This window comes from Gorilla gorilla, chromosome 4 (genome assembly GCF_029281585.2).
Source record: "Gorilla gorilla gorilla isolate KB3781 chromosome 4, NHGRI_mGorGor1-v2.1_pri, whole genome shotgun sequence".
Classification (NCBI taxonomy): Eukaryota; Metazoa; Chordata; class Mammalia; order Primates; family Hominidae; genus Gorilla; species Gorilla gorilla.
This window is the reverse complement of record NC_073228.2, coordinates 40,793,238-40,820,875: the sequence shown is the minus strand read 5'-3', so window position 1 is coordinate 40,820,875 and position 27,638 is coordinate 40,793,238. Positions and strand designations below refer to the sequence as shown.

Sequence of the window (27,638 nt, the reverse complement as noted above, 5' to 3'; positions counted from 1 at the left end):
CTCGTCAATGTATCAGCTTACCCTTTCTTCATCCAGATTTTACTATGAATAAAGCTGCCACGAAAATTCTTGTACAAGGTTTTCTGTGAATACATAATACAAGGTTTCTTAACTTCAAGACGGAAGTGCAATGTCCTTTTGCTTTTTGGATTTTTGTTTTCTTGCATGTGACCTACTAATGTTTTTCTAATAGTTTGACAATTTTTTGTGAATATTCTGTGTTTAAAAAGAACATACTCTCTGGCCCTGCATGGTGGCTCACACCTATAATCCCAGCACTATGGGAGGCCAAGGCAGGAAGACTGCTTGAGCCCAAGAGTTTGAGACTAGCCTGGGCAACATGGCGACACTTCGTCTCTACAATAAGCAAAAAAAAAAAAAAAAAATTAGCTGGGCATGGTGGTGTGCACCTGTGGTCTCAGCTACTTGGGAGGCTGAGGTGGGAGGATCACCTGAGGCAGGGAGGTCAAGGCTGCAGTGAGCCGTGATCATGCCACTGTACTGCAGCCTGGGAGACAGAGTTGGGGGTGGGGGGAAGCAGTATATTCTTGATTATTAGGGATATACCTGAAGATTCACATTATATTATTTAGATCTTTTATATCCTTTTTTACCCACTACATCTTGTGCTAAGTGTCAAAGTCCCCTAATTTTAGTTTTTTATTTCTTATACTTCATATAGATTTTGCTTTATACAGATTGTTGCTGTGTTATGTGGTACATATTTAACTGTGAATTCTTTGTTGTGAATCATGGTTTTTAGCATTATAAACTGTTCTCTTTTGTCTGATTTAATGCTTTTTTTGGTCTGAATTCTACTTTGCTATCAGCATTTTCAGTCTTGCATTCTTGGGGTTTCTATTTGCCTGGTACATATTTGTCCTGGCCTTTATGTTTGCTCTCAATTCTCCACATATTTTATCATTAGGGTATGCATTATGTACTGTATACTTTTTTTTCTGTTCCATCATGGTTTTCTTTGTCCCTTTAAAAATTTCTCTATTTTGGAAAGTCTTCGTCATGCTTACTTTTATATTAATAGCTTTTACAGTACACTGTATTTTTTTCTTACCTAATCTTTTCTATTTGGTCTTTCAGTTTTAGATGGTAGCCTCTGACTCCCTCATATTACTTCAATTACAGTAATTATTCTTATTCTAGTTCTGAAAAAGAACAGTTCTAGACAGGGTCTCATTCTGTTGCCCAGGCTGGAGTGCAGTTAGGCAAACACAGCTCTCTGCAGCCTTGACCTCCTGGGCTCAAATGATCCTCCTACTTCAGCCTCCTGAGTAGTTGGGACTACAAGCATGAGCCACCATGCCTGGCTAATTAAACGCTTTTTTTTTTTTTTTTTTTTTGTAGAGACTGGGTCTCACTATGTTGCCCAGGCTGGTCTAGAAGTCCTGGGCTCAAGTAATCCACCCACCTAAGCCTCCCAAAGTGCTGGGATTACAGGTGTAAGCCACCACACATGGCCTTAGTTTTTCCTTTTATTTCCCATCCCATTATATTTTAGTTGCATTCTTTCTGCTTTGTCAGAATGTATAATGTTTATGTATTATTCTCTAGGTCCCTACTATTGGTTTTAATCTTAGTTCAAAAAGATACCTGAAATACTTATTGTCACAGTCTTTTTGTAGGAAATGTCCCAAATATCTTTTAGATGAAAGTCATCCTTTTCGAGTGTCCTCAGGAGGGGTAAACGAGTACAGTATTCCCTGAGTTCCTGCATGTTCAAACTGTTGTTCTGCAGCCTTAATACCTGGACAAGTTAGCTGGATATAAAATCCTTGGCTAGCAGTCACTTTCCTCATGCTGCTCCACTGTCTTGCTTTGTTATGTTGCTTTTGAGAAATCTGACACTGGTCTAATTCTCTTGCCTCTATGTCATGTCTTTGCCTGGAGACCCTGAGAATTCTTTGCATCTTTACAGTCATACAGCTTTACTAGGAAATATCTTTGAACTTCTGTGGTATAGATTCTGTGGTATGAACTTCTGTGGTATAGATTCAGATCTCTTTTCACTTCCAGAAAGTTTTCTTGGATTATAGTTTTAAATATTTTCTCTTCTTGAAGGACACCAATTATACACAGTAGACTTTGGATCCATCTCCCATTTCAACTTGGTCAATTTTCAAAACAAAAATCTCATCTCAATTATCCTGTTTTCCTGCTTTTCTTCAATACTTTTTATTAAATTTGAATTTGAATTTGTCATGTGGGAATGTTAAAAATTCATTATTGATTATGATTTTATCTTCTATTTTTCTGTTTAATCTACTTTGTGTTCATTTCTTAATGCTTTTTGTTCCTTTCTGAGTTTTATATTTGTTTCAGAATATTTCTTAATTTTATTTTTCAAATCTCCAAACATTGGTTTGAGGATGTTTAATTTCACTTGGAGCATTGTGTCAATTTTTTCCTGCTTTTTTTGATGGGGGTAGATTTTCATCAGTTGAAATGCTGATTCACATTTCCTGTTTGTTTTTTCTTACAGTTCTGTATGGATGTGGCCTGCTCTTTTCTATTTCTGTTCATTTCATAGGCAGAGCTCCTAGTTCAAGAACACCCTCTTCTCTAAGTTCAGTTTTTTCTTTTCCTGAAGTATTTTTTCTTCTTTCTTCTTCTTCACTGCCATGTCTCCAAGTCTTCATGTTTCCCTTATGAGGCAATGCTTATAATTTAAAGCTACCAATTCTGGTACTGCTTACCTTTAAGCTCTTCTCCATACACAGAGCTGTGAACTATCAAACTCCAAACCTATGATCAATGTTTTGGAACTTTTTTCAGATTTTCTCTTTCTGAGAGTGGATCTTTGTACCTTGTCTAAAGCTTTCACACTCCCATACCTCTTTCAGTAAATTTGTCAAGCCTTCCCTCTCTCACTCTTAACACCTAGAGGAATGAGCATAAGGAGCAGTTGGAATTTGGTTTATTTCTCTACCTATAAGAATCTACAAATCTCTATTTATAGGTAGAGAAATAAACTAAATTTGTGAGTTGAACTCTTAAACACATTTTGTCCTATAGGAGTTTATTTGTAAATTCTACAATAACCTAATATTGGACTTGCTCTGTCATTCAAGCTGCAGTGCAGTGGCATGATCTTGGCTTATTGTAACCTCTGCCTCCCAGGTTCAAGCGATTCTCATGCCTCAGTCTCCCGAGCAGCTGGGATTACAGTGTGTGCCACAACACCTGGGTAATTTTTGTATTTTTGGTAGAGACAGGGTTTCGCCATGTTGGCCAGGCTGATCTCGAACTCCTGGCCTCAAGTGATTGGCCCACTTCGGCCTCCCAAAGTGTTGGGATTACAGGCATGAGCCACTGCACCCAGCCATGTTGGACTATTTTTGTTACTGATCTGATTTGGTTATTATTATAATATTTGTAATATGCTTAGTATGCGTCAGGCATATTCAGCACTTAAATCTGTAGCAGCGCATTTAAACCTTATGAGTGTCACTCTCATTTTACAGGAGGAAGCAGTGGCCCAAATAGGCTAAGCAACTTGCCCAAGATCATATAACCACCATGAACACTAATAATATGAATCATGGGACTATCTTAAAACGTTTTAAATTTTAACCTTCTTTCTCCCCCCTCCCCAATACTGGTTCTGTCAGCTAGCCTCTGTAAGCATAGAAAACAAGCATCAAATAAATATGTTTCAGGTAATGTGCCTTCATGAACATTTTGCTCTTCAAAATAAAACCGAGGCCAGGTGCAGTGGCTCACACCTGTAATCCTAGCACTTTGGGAGACCAAGGTGGGTGGATTACTTGAGGAGTAATCCACCAGGAGTTCCAGACCAGCCTGGCCAATATGGTAAAACCCCATCTCTACTAAAAATACAAAAATCAGCCAGGTGTGGTGGTGGCACCTGTAGTCCAGCTACCAGGGAGGCTGAGGCAGAAGAATCACTTGAACCCGGGAGGCGAAGGTTGCAGAGAGCCAAGATTGAGCTACTGCACTCCAGTCTGGGCGACAGAGTGAGACTCTGTCTCAAAAAAAAAAAAAAAAAAAAAAAAAAAAAACACCCAAAAAACTGCAAATCATATTAGATGACTATTTAAGGTCTTGAATGTAGGGAGATGGAATGAGTGTAGGTAGGTAAACCTTGCTTTATATTTGGGTGTATGTTCTAACTCCCTGTCCACTATAAAGTCACTAATGTCTAAAATTCATATACTAAATAAATAATATAAGCCTAAGCTTTAGAATTAGAGAGATAGATACTAGATGAGAAAGCTAAAAGAATGAAAGCAGTTGTCTCAACAGAGCTGAATTGGGACAAGGACCATTTTTTTTGGAATATTTTTAGCATTGTTTAATTATTGTACTATCAAGTGCATGTATTACTTTGATAAAAATAAAAGCTAATTTATATGAAGTATACAGTACATTAAACAATTAAGTTGGTATATATTGAGAGATTGATGATATCTGGTATCAGTAAATACATGTGGGAAAAACAGTGCTCATATACACTTGGTAGGAAGGTAACCTTACACTATCTTTCTGGAAGGCAATTTGACATTACATATGAAAACTTAAAATGGCTATGCCTTTTGACTAGGTAATTCCATTTTTAGGAATCTGTCCTTCAGAAATACTCATACATAATACATACAAGGACACAAGAACCTATGTAGAAGGATGTTTGCTAATGTAATAATAATGAAAAACTGGAGACAAACTTACAATGAGCAGGGGAATCATGAGCAACAGGTAAAATACTGAGTGGAAAAAATAAATCACAATATATAGTATAATAAAATATATCACAATATGACTCACTTTTTATTCAAAGAGACAACATACACTGGCATATACACAGATCAATATATGTATGTTTGTTTTTATGTGCACTAAGAAAGACCTTAGGAGTAGCTAAACTTTTAGCAGGGTTGAAGTGGCATGGGAAGATGAATCTAACTTTTCAATATTTTTCTTTTTTAAAACATTATAAGTGTACTTCTATAATAAAAAATAAAAGGTTTTTATAGTGAGAAAATTAAAGAAGAGATCACAAATCACAACAGAACTTCATTGTCCTACTGTAACTGTCACTTAGGTAAACCATCCTCCCTATGAAATCTACAAGGGAATTAAAAAGCATAGTCATTAACTTATTGGTATAACCAAACAAAAGTTCCAACAAAACTAAACATCTCTGGGAGAAATGACAGAAAACACTTGAAATCTTAAATGCAGGTGTCAATAAACATGGAGCCAAGTAATATTAATAATAGTGTAATTTTAATATGAGTAAACTCATCAGATATGAATAAACTCATCAGAAGTCAACCAATTCTTTATTATCCAAACCCACTGGGAGCAGTGGCTCACATAATTTTCAAATTTTTATATTTAGCTATGGAGCAAATATTTTCCAGAACCTTAAATTTGAATGTTGTATGCATGAGATCACAAAGTAGTAAACAGAGATTAATACATACTCTACAATGACTGAACTTGGTAGGAGCTCAAGAGTTATTTAGCTCCTGCAGGCCTCTTTTTCATTCTATTATACTATGAGGATGAAAGCACATTCTGGTATAGTGATTAAACTCATCAGTGTAAAGAGAAATGCCTTCTTTCTAAGCTTACTGTTACGAGAAACATAAATGGTAAGGATTTGGGATTACTGAGTTTTTATTTCCCACAAATTCAATGTGCAAGCAAGAATAAATTCATGTCAATGATACAATCAAGAGGAAACCAAAAGCAATAATATTCTGAATAACCCATCTAAAGAAACGGAAAAGTACCCAGGAGAATGATAGGAGAGGACAATATTCTACATAGCAATATTTTAAGATTTAAAGCAACAGTGAACAAAAGGAAGTGATTCTTTGATCTACAAGAAATACAAATTTCTACCTCTTTGGGTTCAACTTCTAGACCTATCACTGTTATGACTTTGGACGTAACAATTACTTGGGTCTCAGTTTCCCTCTCTTCTAAATAAGAAAAACATCACTTACCACACAGGAAGGATGTATGATAAAATAAAAAAATTCACATGAATAGGCTTTCAGTTCTTCTGAAGAAAGCTATGAATCCTTAAGTACGAACCTGGAAAGCTAATTAAAAATAAGATGACCATATCAAAATTAAGTCTGAAACATGCAGTGGCCTAGAGATTCCGAGATCATTATCAGCTATCAATTCTACCCTCAATAATAGAATTCATACTCAAGCTGGGTCTGCAGGGCGAATGTGGTCTGAATGATCAAACTAGATCATTTATTAGTATGTTAACATAGAGACGGGCCAGGCGCAGCGGCTCACGCCTGTAATCCCAGCACTTTGGGAGGCTGAGGCGGGCAGATCACAAGGTCAGGAGTTTGACACCAGCCTGGCCAATATGGTGAAACCCCACCTCTACTAAAAATGCAAAAATGAACTGGGTGTGGTGGCATTTGCCTGTAGTCCCAGCCACTCGGGAGGCTGAGGCAGAAGAATCACCTGAACCCAGGAGGCGGAGACTGCAGTGAGCCGAGATCATGCCACTGCACTCCAGCCTGGGCGACAGAGCGAGACTCCATCTCAAAAAAAAAAAAAAAAGAAAAGAGAAAGTAAATTCAACAGCTTATTCAGTATCATATTGATCTGATACAACCTAAAAACACTTGATCTGAAATGATAACATTCTCTTGGTGTTTACCTTTAAAAAATATATTTGGAACTGGTTGCTCAGAAGATATAAAATCACTGAACAATAGTAACTACAGGGTGTTAATAATTAAACAAAGATGGGTTAAACACATACAGATACACAAGGGGGCTACTTCTCTGGTGTATAAAATAATCTCTAGCAAATTTTAAAGCTTAGAAGTCTTAAAGTAATAGATGATGATAACCTTTTTTTTTTCCTTTTCTTTTTTTTTGAGACGGAGTCTCACTCTGTCGCCCAGGCTGGAGTCCAGTGGCACAATCATGGCTCACTTCAACCTGGGTCTCCCACCAGACTCAAGCAATCCTCCCACCTCTGCCCCCGAGTAGCTGGGACTACAGGGGTGTGCCACCACACCTGACTAATTTTTGTAATTTTTTTTTGTAGAGACAGGGTTTCGCCATGTTGCCCAGGCTGATCTTGAACTCCTGGGTTCAAGCAATCTGCCTGTCCTGGGCTCTCAAAGTATTGGGATTACAGGCGTGAGCCACCACACCTGGTTAATATTAACCAATATTTATTGAACGATATATACAAATCACTATGCTTAGCACCAGAAATACAAAGAAGTATTAGACTTGACATTCCTGTTCTACAATTAAGACTGCAAACGGTGGCCAAATAATTGGGCCACAACGTTGAACAAACTAATGAGTATTATATACAACCAGTTTTAAAAGACTAGTAGTAGGAATTAAACATAGTGAAAAAGGAAAAAGAAAGAAAGCCTGGGAACACATCTTAACATTTTATCTTATGACTTGTCTCATCTTTTATAGCAGCTTACTTTTTTTAAACAGCGGGCATAACATCTGAGTGGAGGTTTACAGAAACTACAGGAGGCAGGGCTGATGTTCACCCTGTATTTCAGATGAGGAAAGTGAAGCTTTCAAAGAGGTTACACAACTCACCTAAGATCGCAGTTCAGAGAGGTAGCTTGCCGACTTTGTCCAGAGCTCACTTCTACTAGACTAAATTCTAAATTATCAGTGCTAAAGTGAGAACTGAAGGGACCTCAGAAATCTCCTAATGGAGTGTTTCCCTAACCAACCTGATAAACTTTCTGGGGTATACATTAAAAACACATTCCCAGGACCCACTGCAGACCTACTAAATAAGTTATAGGAGAGAAGTTTAGTATTTTAACAAGAGCCTCCAAGAAGTGATTCTAATGATTAGTTATGCTTAGAAAACAGTGTTCTATGTCTGTATGTCCAGTATGCCAGACATTTGGCTACTTAAATTTACATTGCCTAAAACAGCAAAATTAAAAACTGAGTTCTTCAATTTTTAGTTCCACTAGTTACATTTCAAGTGCTCAACAACCACATGTGGCTAGTGGCTACCATAACTGGACAGCAAAGATTTAGGAAATTTCCATCATTGCAGAAACTTCTATTGGATTATGCTGATACTAGACTAACCCTTCAACTGCCATGAGAAAATGGAGGCACAGGATCTTGTCCAACAAGGGCCATGGAGCTACTCAGTGGCAGAATTGTGACATCAACCTCACTGCCAGCACCCCTCTTATTGTATCACTTCATCCTATCTCATATTCAGGGTTTGTTCAAATGGGAATTATTTCCTTTTCACCTTGTATTGTGGGTTCCAGCAAAGCAAGAAGAGAAATCCTAAATTTGCGGGTAAAAAAATCCTTAAGCCAAGGTTTATTAAAAAATGATTAAATCTATGTGCAATTTTTGCATGAAATCAAAAGTCATCTTGCACAGTTAAGAATACTGTGGTGTTAGAAGAAATATCTTAGCTTGTTTTAACTATTGTAAGTCCTTTCTCTTTTATTGTCCTGATGTTTTTATTCTTTCTTGAATTTTGAAACCCTCAGACTAATGATACATAAGTGTGAAAGGTTATATCTTAGTTAGCAAACATTTTAAAGATGAAAAGCTGAGAAACAAAGAGCAACCCAAAGAATGTCACTTGTCTAATTTTAGAATGTGGTTACTCAGACTACTGAGCACTCTTGGCTTTTAGTAATTCAGTGGTTTAGTATTTATCCTAATATGTTGTTTTCACTTTTAAACTATAGCTTATATTTTCCTTTGATCACTATGTTACATTTGAAAACAATTTAAAATGTTGTTTTAATTTTCAACATTATTGAGGGACTAAAAGCAGCACTAGAACATCTAGAAAGGTTTAGAGAACAAGGTCAACATATAACCAGCTTTAAAGAATATGGCAGCGTCTTAAAAATAAAACCAGTTGTTCCTGTCTAGTATGTTTAGAATGCATATGTCTCCACAGTCAGTCAACTTAAGTCATGACAGTTCATGTTTAAAGTAAGCAGGAAAAAAACTTGGAACTCCTTATTAATTAAAATGTTAACACTATTATTACACCTCTACTGATTCTTTTTCACAAGCTGAATTCTAATGAGTAGATTTAGAGGAAATATTTTATGTCAAACATTACATAAAGTTAGAAACTGGATGGTTAAAAAGCATGACGCAACAACGTAAGGCACTATGAATACTCATTCAAGACAGATGTTGCCATAACTTGCAAGGTACTCACAAGCATTCAGTATGGGGTTTTAGATAGATAGAAGCTACTTGTTATTCAGAGAAGGAGGTGGTGCAAAAAAAAAAAAAAAAAAAGCACAGCTATTTTCTTTCTAAACACTGGTGTTGAGGTAAACAAATGAAAAATAAAATAACAGTCTAAGTACACAAGAGCAAAGCAACAGTCTCTAAGTTATAAGAGGAGGAGAGAAAAATTGAGTCTAACCTTTTAAATAGGAGACTGGGGCTTAAGGTGAAATTTATCTGCTGGCTTTTAAATCACATGCATTATTTCTACATTATACCTGTTATGTCTTGACCCCCACTTCACCACATTAGAGAGTAACAGGTATATCCAAGATTCTTAGGCCAATAAAACTACTTTTGGAGGCAGCATAGCTCACCAAATGAAGGAGAATGTTAGAAAAACACCCAGTGACAATAGTTTCAACTATCTCAACCACCCAGTGATAAGTACTGGTGCATGCTAGTATAAGGAGAATTAAAAATATTGTAAACTCTAAACAAGTATTAAAATGGTTCGTAAATTTCAAATCTCATAAAAGATAGTTACTTAAAAAAAAAAAAAAAAAGGAGTAAAAGCATTTGGAAGAGAGGCCCTTGGAGGAGAGACTAGCTTCCGAGGAACACAGGTCAAATACGGGTGGGGGCGGTAATCATCTAATCATCCCTCTACCAGGTGATGCTTCTAACAGCTTCAGTACCATTCCTAAGAGACAGTTTTAGACATCCTTAGAAGTGATTTAGGTAACAAGCAAATGTGTTTTGTGATACAAGAACCACGGAGATGACGCTGAAATTTCTAACTTCAAAAAGACGCACTCGTGAGAGAAGACAGGCACGAAATTCCCATATTGTAATTCTTTAGCTTCCTGTAGAAAAACATCTTCAGGCATGTAAGCCAGCACACTTGACACTGACCCAGCAAAGTTTTCGGCTAGCCCTATCTCTCAACCCCCCTTCCTCCACTTCCCTGCTGTTCTTTCCTGGCACACAAAATATAGGCCAATGAGCAGTGGGTGGGTGAGGAGGATGTGAGAGAAAATTTGAGAAGTAAAAAAAGGAGCAACTTAACCAGGACATGAATGAGACTGAAGGGTCTAATAAGGGTAGGCAGACAACAATTAGAACTACTGAAACATGGGCTTTCCTGGGCAGTAGTGAGTTCTCAGTGCTTTTAGGGGTGTAAGCAGGGTACAGACTACCTACCACTTGTCACAGAGGCTGCAGAGGGGACGGCTGCTTTGGATGACCTCTAATGTCTCTTCCGACTCTGAAATGTTAGGATTCTTATTTCACAAAGGAGAACGCAATGGTCACAGAAGTCCACCGACTTGAAGCCCTTTTAAACATGCAGCCTTGGAGGCTGCTTCCCAAACACCACTCCCACCTCTCCCGCACGTGCCCACCCCGCCCCCTTTCAATATTTCCACCTCCACGTGCAAACCGCCTCGCGGCACTGCCCCCAAGGCAGATAGACACCTTCCCCTGCAAAGCACCGAAACAGTGCTCCCCCTCCCCGCCAAGAAGAGAGGACTACTCCACTCTCCCACCCTGGGTGGCTAAAAAAGGAAAAGTCTCGGATCCAGCCTTTCCCCCCTAGCCAGAGCAGGGGGCGGGGGCAGGAAGCAGAGAAAAACTTTCTTCTCGAATTTTTCTTCCAAAGGGTGGAGGAGATGGAGAGAACCCCAACGAGTCCAGGGCTGACGGGGTGGGGGGAGGGGAACCCCTGAATCGTTTAACGGCTGGAAGGGGGAGGGGGGCTCCGGAGGTTGAGAGGGCGTGGGATGGAGAAGCAGGCCAGGGAGCGGGGTCAGGGAGCTGCGGGGTTCCTGGGGTCGGAGAGCTGCAGGCGTCCCCCCCACCTGGCACACAAAGCGGCTGCCGCGCTCGGCTCTCACCAGATCCTTTGTGTTTTCCATCAGGGCCTCATGGGTAGGGGTTGTCCGTGCTCCCCGAGCCCGCGGCGCCCCCTCCCCGGGCTGGGGGCAGGTGCCTCTCCCCGGGACTGCGGCGACTACAGGGGGCCCCCGGCTGGGCCCAGACCGGTGGCGGCTGCAGCAGCCCCCGGATTTCCCCCCTTTAACTCGGGTGGCCCCAGGATATCAACAACATTAGCATAGCCCTCCCTCCCCAGCGCGCCTGCGCCGTGACCCGCGCCCCGATTGGCCCACTTCCCTACATACCCTCCTCTCTCGCTTCCACCGTGGGACCCTCTGCAGGCTCCGTACTCCAAGGACCGTACCAAGACGAAGGGTGGAAAGCGTATTGGGGCTTGTGTCAAGTCAAGTGGTTACAGTCAAGAGGAAAAGCAGAAGTTCCATTCAGCCGTCCCAGTGTATACTCGGGCTTTCTTGCGCTCCTTTCAATATGTTGCAGCTGCGAAATTGTGTTGGAAAAATTTTCCACTCCAGTCACGCCGCTTCCCCCTACACCCGGAAGATTGGCCCTCCCGGAGGAACTCCCACACGGGGCGGGGCTAGGTAGGGGAGTGGGAGTTACGTAGACGGAGGGAGTGCTGGTCACGTGGCAAGAGGCTGCGCAGGCTCCTTCCGGCCCCCGGGGCTTCGGCGGCGGCGGCCAGCGAGGCGCCTGGGCGCATGCGCAGCGAGGTTCCACGTGAGCGCCTGCGTTTCTCCTCAAACCTAACGATGCCGCCGGAACGGAGGAGACGAATGAAACTGGACCGGAGAACCGGAGCGAAGCCGAAGCGGAAGCCCGGAATGAGGCCGGACTGGAAAGCCGGAACGGGGCCAGGCGGGCCTCCCCAAAAGCCTGCCCCTTCATCCCAGCGGAAACCGCCGGCCCGGCCGAGCGCGGCGGCCGCTGCGATTGCAGTCGCGGCGGCGGAGGAAGAGAGACGGCTCCGGCAGCGGAACCGCCTGACGCTGGAGGAGGACAAACCGGCCGTGGAGCGGTGCTTGGAGGAGCTGGTCTTCGGCGACGTCGAGAACGACGAGGACGCGTTGCTGCGGCGTCTGCGGGGCCCGAGGGTGAGGGAGGCCGCGGCGCGCGGGCTGGGCGCACTCGGGCGGGGCGCGCGGTGGGCGGTGAAGCTCCGGGGGGCGGAGCCTGGGCGACCTGTGGCGGCGGGGAGCGCTCAGGTGGGAGGGAGCCCGAGAACGCGGGCGCGGAGGGTCGCAGCTGCGGGTCCCTCGCCTCCCTGCTCCAGACTGAAAGTGCCTGGAGGGCGGGGACCGCGTCTTTCTCCGCCCCTGGAGGCGCCGCTGCTCGGGTATCTGCTTTGCGAACTGTGGTCGTGAGCATCTTTCGCTGCTGCTCGACTCCGCTAGCCTCTTCCCAAACTGAGGGTGGTCTTTTGATCACCTGCCTCAGTTCCTTGTGATTCAGGAGTTCGATTTCGTTGATGGAATCAATTCGTGGGCACGGGCCTGGGCATCTTCGTTGTAACTATGTCCCCATGTGACTGTGAGACCCACCATGTTTTGAGAATGATCGTGTATTCCGTTCATTTAGCAAATATTGGTGAACCTGTTAGTTGCCAGATACCCTTTCTGGCAATGGCAAACCCTGCGTGATTGATCATACTTTTTGCACACATTTTGCTATCTCTTTAAATTCTATACCAGGCTTTTCTTGAGAGAGTCCCAGACATTGTTCTAGGCACTGGAGGAGACACAGCAATGGACAAAACTGACAAAAATCCCTGCCTTTTGGCGCTTGTATGCTAGTGGCAGAGACAAGATAGATGAGATAAACGAGTAAACTTCAGATTTGTTGGTGACAAGTGCTGAAGAGAAAAAAGGACATTCGGGAAAGGGAGATGGGCGTGTGTAGAGGCCTGTGAAATTTTAGATAAAGGGGACAGAGGAAAGCTCACCGAGAATTACCCAGGCCATGTTTATTACACAAATGCTGACCTAGTTAATGTCAGCTGCTTACCAGAGCCGCCTTCGGGTGCTTGTGGGAGAAGTGGCAGCAATCTATTTGGGAAGTACAGAACTATTACTGGAAACATGCTGAACTGTGCGATGGTTTTGTCGTCTGGAAAAGGAACAGTGTACGGAGGTGGGAGCTGTTGGGTTTGAAGGCTATTAGACTAGTAGTAGAGCAAGTAGAAACCACTTGGACATTTCTATCATTGGTTTTGGGAAGCTCAAACTCACTTCAAGGGATATTCTGTGGTCTAGGTTTAGATTTTTTTTTTTTTAGACTCGCCCTGTCGCCCAGGCTGGAGTGCAGTGGCGCCATCTCGGCTCACTGCAACCTCCACTTCCTGGGTTCAAGCGATTCTCCTGCCTCAGCCTCTGGAGTAGCTGGCATTACAGGCGTGCGCCACCACGCCTAATTTTTTTTGTGTCTTTAGTAGAAACGGGGTTTCACCATCTTGGCCAGGCTGGTCTCAAACTCCTGACCTCGTGATCCGCCCGCCTCGGCCTCCCAAAGTGCTGAGACTACAAGTGTGAGCCACCGCGCCCGGCCTAGGTTTAGATTTGATAGTATAAACTTTATGGTATAAATTTATAACTTTAGGATTTAGATTTAATGGTATAAGTATATTTATTTTTTACTTATTAAGAGATACGGTCTAACTTTGTCACCCAGACTGGAGTGTAGCGGCACCTATTAGTTTTCCAGCTCCCTTTTGCTAATGGTAACTGGTTGCTCTTGTTGGTCACAGATAAATTACACCTGCACAATTCTCCGAACACTTTAAACTCAGAAGTCAGCTTCATCCTCCTAGGCTCAAGTGATCCTCCTGCCTCCGCCTCCCAAGTAGCTAGCTGGGGCCACAGGTGCACACCACACACCCAGCTAAATTTAAACATTTTCTGTAGAGACGAGATCTCCCTATGTTGCCCAGGCTGGACTCGAACTCCTGGGCCCAAGCAGTCCTCCCACCTTGACCTCCCAAAGTGTTGGGATTACAGGCATGAGGTATTGCGCTCTCTGCTGGTATGAAGTTTCTTAAGGAGGGAGGGGGTCAAAAACAGATTGGGAAAATGGAGATATCTTTGACTCTAGTTTGCCTCCGGTCCTGTAATTTCTGTAGTTCTGACATTTCTCCTCCTTTTTTCATCTGCAGACTCATCTTTTGTTCTTGTCTTACTTGGTGTTTTCCTTCCTGCGTGTTGAGTGTTGACTTTTTCTCCTTGACTGTTCCATCTTGCCTCACCTGTCCAGTCGGTTCCATTCTCTGATTTCTCCATTTTCTGCCTCTGCTTCCAGCATTTGCAATGGTAGCATTCCATCCCATTATTTCATCAGAGAGTGGTAGAAAAAACATTCTGTGAGCCATTTGGCTGTAAGGCCTATGTGTCTGCAGTCATGGGATAGGAAAATCTCAGTGCTTGAGGGTGTTTTGTCTGCTGTAGGTTCAAGAACATGAAGACTCGGGTGACTCAGAAGTGGAGAATGAAGCAAAAGGTAATTTTCCACCTCAAAAGAAGCCAGTTTGGGTGGATGAAGAAGATGAAGATGAGGAAATGTAAGTTGCCTAACTTTTCTTCTGAATCCCTCTGGACACTTAAAAAAGTTATTTTGCAGATTTTAAAATCATTCTTTTTACCAATTTGTGATTATGTGAAGATTTGAAAAATATTTGAAAGTATAGAAAAGATCTTTCATGGTTCCTGATCCCACCACCGAGGGAGAACTGCTGTTAGCATGTTGTCACACTTCTGTCTCAGTCTCCTCTTTGCTGTATACAGTAGCTAAGAGAATACAGTGTTTGAAGTCAGATCTCGATTTGCCTCCTCTTTTGGCCAGTTTCTAATTGACCATGGGCAGTTTGGAACCTACATTTTTTCCTTTGTGAAATGGGCACAATGATAGTAACTACATCAGAATTTTGTTGGGATTAAACGAAATAGTACTTGTAGAACTTTTAGCACAGTGCCTGAAACTGAGTAAAGGCTAAAAAGAAGGTAGTTCACACCATAGGAACTGTCATGGATGAGAATGTACTGTATGCTTGATTTAACATTTTGACTTTTTCTACATAAAGTTACTTTGTAAACATTTCTCCCTACTTAAAAAAAATAGACATTTTAAAATGGCTATGTTGTAGTCAATTATGTGAATTAACCATAATTTATGTGGCTATTGTTGGGTAGATTTTCTTTTTCCCTTTTTTTTTTTTTAATTTTTTTTTTGAAACAGAGTCTTGCTGTTTCACCTAGGCTGGAGTGCAGTGGTGCGATCTTGGTTCACTGCAACCTCTGCCTCCTGGGTTCAAGCGATTCTCCTGCCTCAGCCTCCCGAGTAGCTGTGACTACAGGTGTGTGCCACCACACCTGGCTAATTTTTGTATTTTTAGTAGAGATGGAGTTAGACGGAGTTTTGCTACGTTGGCCAGGCTGGTCTTGAACTCCTGACCTCAAGTATACACCCGTCTCTGCCTCCCAAAGTGCTGAGATTACAGGCGTGAACTGCTGTGCCCAGCCTTATTTTTCCCTTTAATGCGGATTATCTCAGCATTAATGTTTATCACCTCTTTATGTATAAACCTTTCTTTATTTTCTAATTTATTGCCTTAAGAGAGATTCTTTGAGGTAGAATTACTTAATCAAAGAGCAGTTATTTTTAAGGCTCTTGATAAGTACTGCCAGACTGCATGCTATGGGGCTCTACGAGTTTGCCTTCCCATTGAAAGGTGTCAGTTTCAGTCCATTCTTAGACACAATGGTTTATTTGTTTTTTTCTTCAGACTCTGTCAGTTTGGTAGTGGGTAATATCTCTACCTAGTTTGTTTTGAGGAAATGTTTTTGTGTTTAGTCATTGTCTTTTTTTTTTTTTTTTTTTTGAGACTCTCATCCTTTCATCCAGGCTGGAGTTCAGTGGCGCGATCTTGGCTCACTGCAACCTCCGCCTCCCAGGTTCAAGCGATTCTCCTGCTTCAGCCTCCCAAGTAGCTGGGACTACAGGCACATGTCACCATGCCCAGCTAATTTTTGTATTTTTAGTAGAGACGGGGTTTTACCATGTTGGCCAGGCTGGTCTTGAACTGTTGACCTCAAGTGACCTGCTTGCCTCGGCCTCCTGAAGTGCTGGGGTTATAGACATGAGCAACCACACCTGGCCTCGTTTCTTATAAATATTCTTTATTGTGTCCTTGTCTATTGGAGACTTTTTAAATAATCTTGGTATATTAGTTCCTGACATATTGAGAATTTCAAACCTTTATATGTTAGATTTATTGTAGGTTTTCCCCAGCTTTCTGTGCATAGAAGTTTTAAATTTTTATATAGTCAAATCTGTGAATCTTTTCCTTCATTATTTTTACTGCTGCTTTTAATAGTAAGTAGTTAACAGAGACAAATTTTTTATTTTTTTTATTTTTTTTATTTTTTATTTTTTATTTTTTATTGATCATTCTTGGGTGTTTCTCGCAGAGGGGGATTTGGCAGGGTTACAGGACAATAGTGGAGGGAAGGTCAGCAGATAAACAAGTGAACAAAGTTCTCTGGTTTTCCTAGGCAGAGGACCCTGCGGCCTTCTGCAGTGTTTGTGTCCCTGGGTACTTGAGATTAGGGAGTGGTGATGGCTCTTAACGAGCATGCTGCCTTCAAGCATCTGTTTAACAAAGCACATCTTGCACCGCCCTTAATCCATTCAACCCTGAGTGGATACAGCACATGTTTCAGAGAGCACAGGGTTGGGGGTAGGGTCACAGATCAACAGGATCCCAAGGCAGAAGAATTTTTTCTTAGTACAGAACAAAATGAAAAGTCTCCCATGTTTACCTCTTTCTACACAGACACGGCAACCATCCGATTTCTCAATCTTTTCCCCACCTTTCCCCCCTTTCCATTCCACAAAACCGCCATTGTCATCATGGCCCGTTCTCAGTGAGCTGTTGGGTACACCTCCCAGACGGGGTGGTGGCCGGGCAGAGGGGTTCCTCACTTCCCAGTAGGGGCGGCCGGGCAGAGGCGCCCCTCACCTCCCGGACGGGGCAGCTGGCCGGGCAGGGGGCTGACCCCCACCCCCCACCTCCCTCCTGGACGGGGCGGCTGGCCGGGCAGAGGGGCTCCTCACTTCCCAGTAGGGGCGGCCGGGCAGAGGCGCCCCTCACCTCCCGGATGGGGCGGCTGGCCAGGTGGGGGGCTGAACCCCCACCTCCCTCCCGGACGGGGCAGCTGGTCAGGCAGGGGGCTGACCCCCCACCTCCCTCCCGGACAGGGCGGCAGGCTGGGCGGTGGGCTGACCCCCCCCACCTCCCTCCCGGACGGGGCGGCTGGCCGGGCTGAGGGGCTCCTCACTTCCCAGTAGGGGCGGCCGGGCAGAGGCGCCCTTCACCTCCCGGACGGGGCGGCTGGCCGGGCGGGGGGCTGACCCCCCCACCTCCCTCCCGGACGAGGTGGCTGCTGGGCGGAGACGCTCCTCACTTCCCAGACGGGGTGGCTGCTGGGCGGAGGGGCTCCTCACTTCTCGGGCGGGGCGGCTGCCGGGCGGAGGGGCTCCTCACTTCTCAGACAGGGCGGTTGCCAGGCAGAGGGTCTCCTCACTTCTCAGACGGGGCGGCCGGGCAGAGACGCTCCTCACATCCCGGACAGGGCGGCAGGGCAGAGGTGCTCCCCACATCTCAGACGATGGGCGGCCGGGCAGAGACGCTCCTCACTTCCCAGATGTGATGGCGGCCGGGAAGAGGCGCTCCTCGTTTCCTAGATGGGATGGTGGCCGGGCAGAGACGCTCCTCACTTTCCAGACTGGGCAGCCAGGCAGAGGGGCTCCTCACATCCCAGACGATGGGCGGCCAGGCGGAGATGCTCCTCACTTCCCAGACGGGGCGGCAGCCGGGCAGAGGCTGCAATCTCGGCACTTTGGGAGGCCAAGGCAGGCGGCTGGGAGGTGGTTGTAGCGGGCCAAGATCACGCCACTGCACTCCAGCCTGGGCACCATTGAGCACCGAGTGAACGAGACTCCGTCTGCAATCCCGGCATCTCGGGAGGCCGAGGCTGGCAGATCACTCGCGGTTAGGAGCTGGAGACCAGCCCGGCTGACACAGCAAAACCCCGTCTCCACCAAGAAAACACGAAAACCAGTCAGGCGTGGCGGCGCGCGCCTGCAATCGCAGGCACTCGGCAGGCTGAGGCGGGAGCATCAGGCAGGGAGGTTGCAGTGAGCTGAGATGGCAGCAGTACCGTCCAGCTTCCGCTCGGCATCAGAGGGAGACCGTGGGGAGAGGGAGAGGGAGAGAGCGACAAATGTTTACCTGTATTTTTACTTCATAGTATTTTAAGGTTTACTCTTTTTTTTTTTTTTTTTTTTGAGATGGAGTTTTGCTCTTCTTGCCTGGGCTAGAGTGTAGTGGTGCGATCTTGGCTCACTGCAGCCTCTACTTCCCAGGTTCAAGCGATTCACCTGCCTCAGCCTCCTGAGTAGATGGGATTACAGGCTCCTCCACCACGCTGGACTAATTTTGTTTTTAGTAGAGGCAGGGTTCCACCCTGTTGGCCAGGCTGGTCTCGAGCTCCCGACCTTCAGTGATCCGCCTGTGTCTGCCTCCCAAAGTGCTGGGATTGCAGGCATGAGCCACCGTGCCTGGCCTTTTTTTTTTTTTTTTTGAGACAGTCTCACTCTTTTGCCCAGGCTGGAGTACAGTGCCACAATCTGGGCTCATTTCAACCTCTGCCTCCTGGGTTCAAGTGGTTCTTCTGCCTCAGCCTCCTGAGTAGCTGGGATTACAGGTGTGTGCCACCCCGCCCAGCTAATTTCTGTATTTTTAGTAGAGATGGTGTTTCACCACGTTGGCCAAGATGGTCTCGATCTCTTGACCTCGTGATCCACCTGCCTCAGCCTCCCAAAGTGCTGGGATTACAGGCGTGAGCCACCACGCTGGGCCTAAGGTTTGCTCTTTATGTATTTAACTCTTTGATTTACTTGGGATTTATTTTGGAGAATTTCATAAACTGTGTGCAGGTAAGTCATGATGAATTTTCTCAAATAGTAGCTCTCCAAAGTGTAAACCAGATGACCTGAAATGTTGGCAACTACTTTTTTGTTCTTTTAGGAAGAACAGAGAAGATGCATTTGAAATGTTCACATCTTAAAAATCTTGACCTATATTGTTTCATTAAACATTTTTCTCCAAGTGCTAAAAGCAGCAGCTATTTATATTAACTCTTTAAAAGTTATTTAAAATATGCCGTTCTGTTTTTGTAGGGTTGACATGATGAACAATCGGTTTCGGAAAGATATGATGAAAAATGCTAGTGAAAGTAAACTTTCGAAAGACAACCTTAAAAAGAGACTTAAAGAAGAGTAAGTGTCTTTTTTCATATGATTTACCAAGAGGTGTATGTAACCAATGCCCAGTCATTAACCGTAACCGCTTCTTGTGTAGTTTTCCATTTTGAAACAGTAAGAGGATTGCTATTGTGGGCAGTGACTAAATTTCTGTAGTTTTAGGGGAGAGGGGACAAAACACAGACACAAAGAAAATTTGGAAAAAAATTATCTTACCACTCAAATATAATCAGTGATAATATTGCTTACTTGTTCATTTGCATATGGTAAACCATAATTTTATAATATGAACATTTTCAAAAATTTAAATGGCCACCACCTGGGTTCAATGGTTTTTAACATTTTGTCATATTTGCTTTGTGTATTTGGGGGATGTGTGTGCTTTCCCAATGTATTTGAGAGTAAGGTACAGATAATGCGACACTTAACTCATTAATTTGTCAATGTGCATCTCTTAAGATTAAGGATGTTTTCCTTCATATTCACAATACCATTGTCATACCTAAGAAAATTAACAGTTTATGGCTAGTCCATGTTAGTTTCTCCAATTGTTGTAAGGTGCATACATTTTATTTGGATTTTATGTCCTTTAGATTTATTTATTTTTTTGAGGTAGGATCTCACTCTGTCACCTAGGCTGAAATGGAGTGGTGCTGTCATGGCTCATTGCAACCTCTATCTCCTGGGCTTCCCATAGCTGGGACTACAGGCATGTACCACCTTAATTTTTAAAATTTTTTTGTACGAATGGGGTTTCACTATGTTGCTCAGGCTGGTCTTGAGCTCCTGGGCTCAAGAAATCCTCCCACCTCAGCCTCCCGAGTAGCTGGGACTACAGGTGTGTGCCACCATGCCCAGCTAATTTTTGTATTTTTTTGTAGAGATGAGGTTTTTTGCCATGTCGCCCAGGCTGGTCTTGAACTGGGCTCAAGCGATCTGCCCTTCTTGGCCTTGCAAAGTGCTGGGAATACAGACGTGAGCCACTGTGCTCAGCCATTACCTATCTTTTAAGTGTTCAGACCTGTTGTCTTGTAGAATATCCCACATTCTGAAATTTTAAGACTCCTTTTTTTTATTGAGGTGAAATTCACATAACAGTGTTAGCCATTTTAAAGTGTAAATTTGGTGACATTTAGTATATTTAAAATGTTGTGCCACCACCTCTTCAATCTAGTTCTAAAAATTTTTTTTTGGTTTTTTTTTTTTTTTTTGGTTCTTAAACATTTTTATCACCTCAAAAGAAAACTCTCCATTAATTAGTCACTTTGCATTTCCTCCTCCCTCAATCTGATTATTTTTTCTTTGTGTTGTTTAACTTGTTCTGTCATCTGTATTTCCTGTTAAGTTGGGCTTAAAGTCTTGATTAGAATTCAATTACGTATTTTGGTGAGGAGTATCTTAAGATGATGTGTACCAGACACTGCCCCTCAAAGTCCAGTTGTATCAGTCTCTTTCAAGTCTGATCTTTTTCTCAGCTTTGTGTCAGGGTCTTATAAATGCCTTTAGGGGAAAATTCGTGGTGGTGATGGGGTTCATCTTGCTTATATCCCTTCTCTGAGGGATCACAGTCCTATGCTGTCATCCAGTTTCCGAAAAAATTTGTTTCGTATATTTTGTCCAGGTTTCTAGTTGTTTATGGCTAGTGGGCTTAGTTTGGTGAGCTAGTCTGTACTTCTGCATCAAAAAATTAAAACAACTCTTTGCCCTCTTCCAGGTACCAGTTGTTGTTTTTTTTTTTTTTTTTTTTTTTTTTTTTTGAGATGGAGTCTGGCTCTGTCGCCCAGGCTGGAGTGCAGCGGCGTGATCATGGCTCACTGCAAGCTCCGCCTCCCGGGTTCACACCATTCTCCTGCCTTAGCCTCCTGAGTAGCTGGGACTACCAGTAGATGGGACTACAGGCACCTGCCAACATGCCCAGCTAATGTTTTTGTATTTTTAGTAGAGACGGGGTTTCACCATGTTAGCCAGGATGGTCTCAATCTCCTGACCTCGTGATCCGCCCGCCTTGGCCTCCCAAAGTGCTGGGATTACAGGCGTGAGCCACCGCGCCCGGCCCAGGTACCAGTTCTTAAGAACACAGCTGTCATGCTTCTGTTAAAGCTTACTTTTTCCAGAGTGAAGTGATTCTGTTTTATTCAGATGATATATAATGAAGTTTTGTATATTCTTAACAATCTGGTCAGTTTCTTTTAGACATGTTCTAGTGTGTAGTCTTATGTACTGTGGCATAAACCACAAAGAGACTTCTTTACATAGTCCTGATATCCGGGATGTGTTGATATGAACAAATAAGACAACCATGTAACTAGATGGAAATAATTAACGAAAAATATGTATCCAGGACTAGTTTAAGTGGGCAGAGGTTCGTGGAGGTTTCCAGTATAGGCAGGTTGGGACTGTTCTGTGTGAGTAAAGATAATAACTTCTGTTCTTAAAGATAGTTACTTCTTTGGAAGAGAGTCCATACGTATTCTCAAGGGTGATTCAACGTATATGCTTTAAATGTATCAAGCTTTATGGACATGTAGTGGTTGCCATAAATATATTTTTCAAATATTTTTGCTTAGATTCCAACATGCCATGGGAGGAGTACCTGCCTGGGCAGAGACTACTAAGCGGAAAACATCTTCAGATGGTGAGCGTTGATATTTCTGTTTAAATTAGTACATAAGTCCCTGTTCCTGTTTGTTATTATTTGAGCTTTCTTATGAGGCTCATTAAAACCTGGCATTTCTTGCCTGGCTCGGTAGCTCACGCCTGTCATCCCAGTGCTTTGGGAGCCCGAGGCGGGTGGATCACTTGAGTCCAGGAGTTTAAGACCAGACTGGGTGACATGGCGAAACCCCATCTCTACAAAAAATACAAAAATTAGCCAGGCCTGGTGGTATGTTCCTGTAGTCCCGACTACTCGGGAGGCTGAGGTGGGAGGATTGCTTGAGCCAGGGAAGACTAGGGTGCAGTAACCTGTGATGATAAGTGATAAGTGCCACCATACTCCAGCCTGGGTGACAGAGTGAGACTCTGTCTCAAAAACAACAACAACAACAACAAAAAAAAACCAAAAAAATCTGTTTTTTGACTGTGGGTTTTAAATTTAACTTGTACCATGGCTGTTTTCTGCTTCTTCGATCTTTTGAGTTTAGCTATTATAAATATGGATGGCTTAGCTAAAATCTGGTTTGTGTGCTTGGAGTTACACATTTTAGACTTGGAATTAACCTTTGAAATCCTGAAAGTCCGGAGTATATCCTCTCACATCATGTAGGAGCTCCTTCCTTAGCATCCTTGATGTCTGTAGAGCTTCAGTTTGATTATGACCACCACCTCTGTCCCCTTTCTCCCTACCCTGTTAGTCCTCATGGTACGTAAATGCAGGGAGTCCATACAAAGAGCCAGTGTTTTATATAATTCTATTAGAAAAGACAATCTGTTACTAAGTAGAAATTGACCGTCTTTGTTTCTAGCCATTTGCTTTTGGAGGTTGAAGGAATCTTAGTGATGTGGCCTGACCTTATCCACTGCAGTAATCTTTTCTACATTATCCTCTGCTTAAATATATCAAATAATGTAGTGTGTGTGTGTGTGTGTGTGTGTGTGTGTGTGTGTGTGTCAGTGTCAGTGTCAGAATCTCACTCTGTCACCCAGGGCTGGAGTGCAGTGGGGCAATCTCAGCTCACTACAACCTCTGCCTCCCGGGTTCCAGTGATTGTTTTGTCTCAGCCACCTGAGTAGCTGGGGTTACAGGTGTGCGCCATTACACCTGGCTAATTTTTGTATTTTTAGTAGAATCGGGGTTTCACCGTGTTGGCCAGGCTGGTCTTGAACTCTTGGCCTTCCAAAGTGTTGGGATTACGGGCATGAGCCACTGTGCCTGGCCTAAATAATGTACTTTTTGCTAAACTGTTTTTTCCCCTCCTTCCCTTTTCTTTAAGAACTGTTAGACAGTTTTTCCTATTTTGAAATGTATGTCCCAACAAGTCTCTACTCCTACGGTTTGAAACATACAGATTATCTTCTTTTTCTCTTATTTGGGAAGCCTCTTTCCATGTTTGTTTTTTAATCTGTTAAACATCCCTCGTTATTTTGACCATTTTTTTGGTGGCGTACTTCTAGACCCTAGATCACCAGTTTGCCCTCCTGGATGAAACATAATTTTATTATACATTTCAGAATGCTGCATTTATAGAACCCCACAACATTTTAGATTCCTGTAATTTTAGGTATGGTTATGCTAGCTGTTGAAACAAAATCCCACAGATCCCAGTGGCATAATCCAATTGAAGTTGGTTTTTTCAGCACATAGAATTGGGGTGGTAGGAAGGTGATGGTTTACTTTAGGGACCCAAGTTTATAGAAGTTCTGTCATCTTCAGGTTGGTTCTTCCAAAGTTGCCTAAGATGTTGACATCCACTTGGCTTATAGGAGGAGAAAGAGGGGATTTTTATTGGCCTTTCCTGGAAATGGTACAGGATACTTTTGCCTACATTTTGTTGGCTGGAACTCAGTCATAAGGCCACACTAGCTGAGAGGATCCTAGGAAGTGTAGTTTGGCTTTGTGCATAGGAGAAAAAGGAAGTGGATTAAGTCAGCAATTAGTCTGCTACAGTATGGGATATGCTTGTCTAACACATTCATTTTGTACATGAGAGAGGTTCAAAGAGATAGTGACTTGTTGAAGGTATACTTATTGTTGACAGAATGGTGACTGGCACTCAGTTTCATGATTATCTCCAGTGTGTTATTTTTATCTGTAAATATTTACTGAGTTTCTTTATAAGAAAATTCTCCCTTTTGAACATAACCACAGCTCCAAAAATCAACAGCAATTCATTAATATTATGAATTGTTGTATTGTGTTGCTCTTTGTTTATCCCCTCTCCCTATCATTTTAGCTTGCTTTGTATTTTGCTTAGACTTCATAGTACTTTTGAACTGGCTTGATGTCTTCTGTGAGTTTTGGAAATTCTCACCTGTCTTCAAGTATTGTTTCTGTTCCAGTCTTCCTTTCTAGATTATTAGTAATACGTATATTAAATGTCTTCCACCTATTTTTTGGTTTGGTTTTTTTTTTTTGAGACAGGGTCTCACTCTATCGCCCAGTCTGGAGTGCAGTGACGTGATCTTGGCTCACTGTAGTCTCGACCTCCTGGGTTCAAACAATCCTCCCACCTCAGCCTCTGGAGTAGCTAGGACTACAGGCACGTGCCACCATGCCCAGCTAATGAAAAAAAAATTTTTTTTTGTAGTGACAGGATCTTATTATGTTGCCCACATTGGTATTCAGTGTTTTTTATCCTTTTTCTTTCTGTACTTCAGTCTGGGTATATTTTTCTGATTCGTTTTCTAGACCACAAATTCTCTCTACAGCTAATTTTGATATACTGTTAAAAACATCTATTGGAGGCTTAATTTAATTTTATTTGTTATTATTTTTTGAGTTAGTCTTGCTGTCGTGTAGGCTGGAGTGCAGTGGCACTACCTCGGCTCACCACGACCTCTGCCTCCCGAGTTCAAGTGATTCTCCTGCCTCAGCCAGCTGGGATTACAGGTGTGCACTACCACACCTGGCTAATTTTTGTATTTTTAGTAGACACGGGGTTTCACCATTTTGGTCAGGCTGGTCTCGAACTCCTGACCTCAAGTGATCCACTTGCCTCGGCCTCCCAAAGTACTGGAATTACAGATAGGTGGCAATAGGCCACCATGCCTGGCCTATTGGGGGCTTAATTTTAATTATGTATTTTTCAGCTCTAGAATTTCTTTTTCAAATATTCTAGATTTCTGGCTCAATTTTGAATCTTGTCTTTCATTCTTAAATATATTAAACATAGTTTTTTTTGTTGTTGTTTGTTTTTTTTTGAGACAGAGTCCTATTCTGTTGCCCAGGCTGGAGTGCAGTGGCGCAATCTCAGCTCACTGCAACCTCTGCCTCCTGGGTTCAAGTGATTCTCTTGCTTCAGCCTCCCAAGTAGCTGGGATTACAGACATAAGCCATCATGCCCAGTTAATTTTTGTATTTTTAGTAGAGACGGGGTTTCTCCATGTTGGCCAGGTTGATCTCTGACTCCTGACCTCAGGCGATCCACTCACCTCGGCCTCTCAAAGTGCTGGGATTACAGATGTGAGCCACCGCGCCTGGCCTAAACATAGTATTTTTAAGGTTTGTGTCTGATAATTCCGTTGTTTAGATCCCTGTGGGGATTGTCTGTTTTTCCTTGTGGTCTTTAGTCAAGTTATCTTGTCAGTATTTGCCTGGTTATATTTCATTGAGTGGTGGACATTGCATATGAAAAATAATGTAGATTAATTAGATCTAGGATGATGGTTTATATGTTTACTTCTAGGTAGGTAGCTTGGCAGAGGACACTAGCAATCCCAGAACGTTTTATTTTAATGAGGAATTGTGAAGCAGAATTTCAGTTTTTGGAAGATTTTCTTATAATTCTTTGATTTCGTCTTTAATCCTAGTGGTAGCCCTTTGTGGCCGCAATCCAAAACCTGGTGGCTTACCAGACCCTGTCAAGAAGCTTAGAGCTAGTTTTTCCCTTCTTAGCTCCGCAAGTGTTTTAAGTTTGCTCAGCTTCTTAGCTGTCTCCACTGGAATCATCAGTCATCTCCAGGGGAAAAGCAGCCCTATTCGCTCTTTTTGAAGTTCTGATACATAGATTGCTGACATTGATCATTCAGCTAAAAGTTCTGGTTTTTATTCATGTGAGTTGTTAAGCTAGATCAGTAGCCAACCTGTTGCCAATTTTGCCATAATTATGAGTTGCTCTTTTTAAATGAAATGCTGGCTTTAAACTTTTGTTTCACTTCATCTTGTTTTAGTAACCATCTGTGTATGTGTTAGTCTTTCATTCTAGAGTTAAACTTTGATTTTAACTATGGATGTTAAGCTTTGTGTCATCTTTTTCTTCTCCTTTAAAATTTTTTTTTTTTCCTGTTTTGCTTTTGCCAGTTGCAGCTTTAAAAAAAGCAATTGAGGTAGGGAGGCTGGAAAGGGAGTTGATGTTGAAAATATATTCATAGAAGTTTGGGGTAGGTAAAGGGGCAGCTCATTGATTCTAAAGATCAGCCTTCTGGGTTTGTTTGACTTAGATGAAAGTGAAGAGGATGAAGATGATTTGTTGCAAAGGACTGGGAATTTCATATCCACATCAACTTCTCTTCCAAGAGGAATCTTGAAGGTGAGAGTCAGTGAAGTTGGGGGATCCTATCTAACTACTTACCTCTGCAGTTTAATTTGCTTCCCAGTAGTAGATGTATGGATTCCTATTATCTGTGGGGTTAAATATGTTTGCTGTCATTTTGCCCTGGTAAATACTTATGTTATTGTTGTTTTTTTTTTTTTCCTTTTGCAAAAATGTTCTAGAGGTATTATGTTCCTATTGCTTGAGCTCAGGAGTTTGAAGCTACGGTGAGCTGTGATGGAACCACTGTACTTTAGCCTGGGTGAAAGCGAGACCCTGTCTCTAAAATAATAAATAAATAAATAAATTTTCCAGTAATTCTAGGAATCCTATTTGGTTTATCTTCATTTTCATTGGCATCAGCCTAGTTCATACTGCTGTCATCTCTTATCTGGCATATTGCAGTAGCTTTGTGACTGGACTCTTTACTTCTACTTTACCTCTTTTTAAATCATTCTTTGTATGGCAGCCAGAGGGATCTTTTAAAAATAAAACATCAGGTCATGTCACTTTTCATTGCTTTTTGAAAACTTCTGAATTCCTTATCGTATTCTACACTGCCCTTTACAATCTGGCTTTTGCCTGGATCCTTAGCCTCATCTCAGACCTGTTTCCCATGATTTCCCACTTGAGTCACACAAGCCTTTTTCTGTTTCTTGGACATGCTGCTGGGTCCTTTCTTGCCTGTGAACCTTTGCTCTTTCTCTTTTGTTCTGCCTGCCTTGTCTTCAGGCAGTCCTAATGGCTAGCTCATTCTTACCTTTCTGCTCAAATGGCACCTTAGACAAGACTTTCTCTAAAGTGGTCTACACTATTCACTTTCTAACTCATCACTATGTCTAGCATGTTCATTATGGTAACCAGCTGCCTACGTAGCACAGTACTTTAGTTAAATATCTGTCATACTAACAGGCAGTACTTTAGTTAAATATCTGTCATATTAACAGATCTCTCTATGACATAAATATCTTTTGTTTGTTTGTTTGTTTTTTTGAGACAGAGTTTTGC

At 42.7% G+C, this 27,638-nt stretch overlaps 2 protein-coding genes across 16 annotated transcripts in view; one reads left to right on the top strand and one right to left on the bottom strand.

The window, feature by feature from the left end:
- The window catches only part of MBTD1 (mbt domain containing 1), an 85,312-nt gene extending 73,778 nt beyond the window's left edge, over positions 1-11,534 (bottom strand). For 3 of the 12 annotated variants that reach the window (XM_055387613.2, XM_055387614.2, XM_055387616.2), the window contains exon 1: positions 11,130-11,379. In XM_055387613.2, the coding sequence (XP_055243588.1) occupies positions 11,130-11,150 (21 nt within the window). In that variant the 5' untranslated portion in view covers positions 11,151-11,379. Of the gene's footprint in view, positions 1-5,990; positions 6,090-10,437; positions 10,502-11,129; positions 11,380-11,414 lie in introns of those variants that run through there. The other 9 variants (XM_055387620.2, XM_055387615.2, XM_055387623.2 and 6 more) reach the window with 7 other exon arrangements.
- Positions 11,535-11,738: 204 nt separating this feature from the next.
- UTP18 (UTP18 small subunit processome component) overlaps positions 11,739-27,638 on the top strand; it is a 39,366-nt gene continuing 23,466 nt past the window's right edge. For 3 of the 4 annotated variants that reach the window (XM_063706261.1, XM_055387626.2, XM_019028443.4), the window contains exons 1-5: positions 11,829-12,221; positions 14,565-14,677; positions 19,357-19,455; positions 22,008-22,075; positions 26,539-26,627. In XM_063706261.1, coding sequence (XP_063562331.1) covers positions 11,829-12,221; positions 14,565-14,677; positions 19,357-19,455; positions 22,008-22,075; positions 26,539-26,627 — 762 coding nt within the window. Of the gene's footprint in view, positions 12,222-14,564; positions 14,678-19,356; positions 19,456-22,007; positions 22,076-26,538; positions 26,628-27,638 lie in introns of all 4 variants that reach the window. The other variant, XM_004041382.4, reaches the window with a different exon arrangement.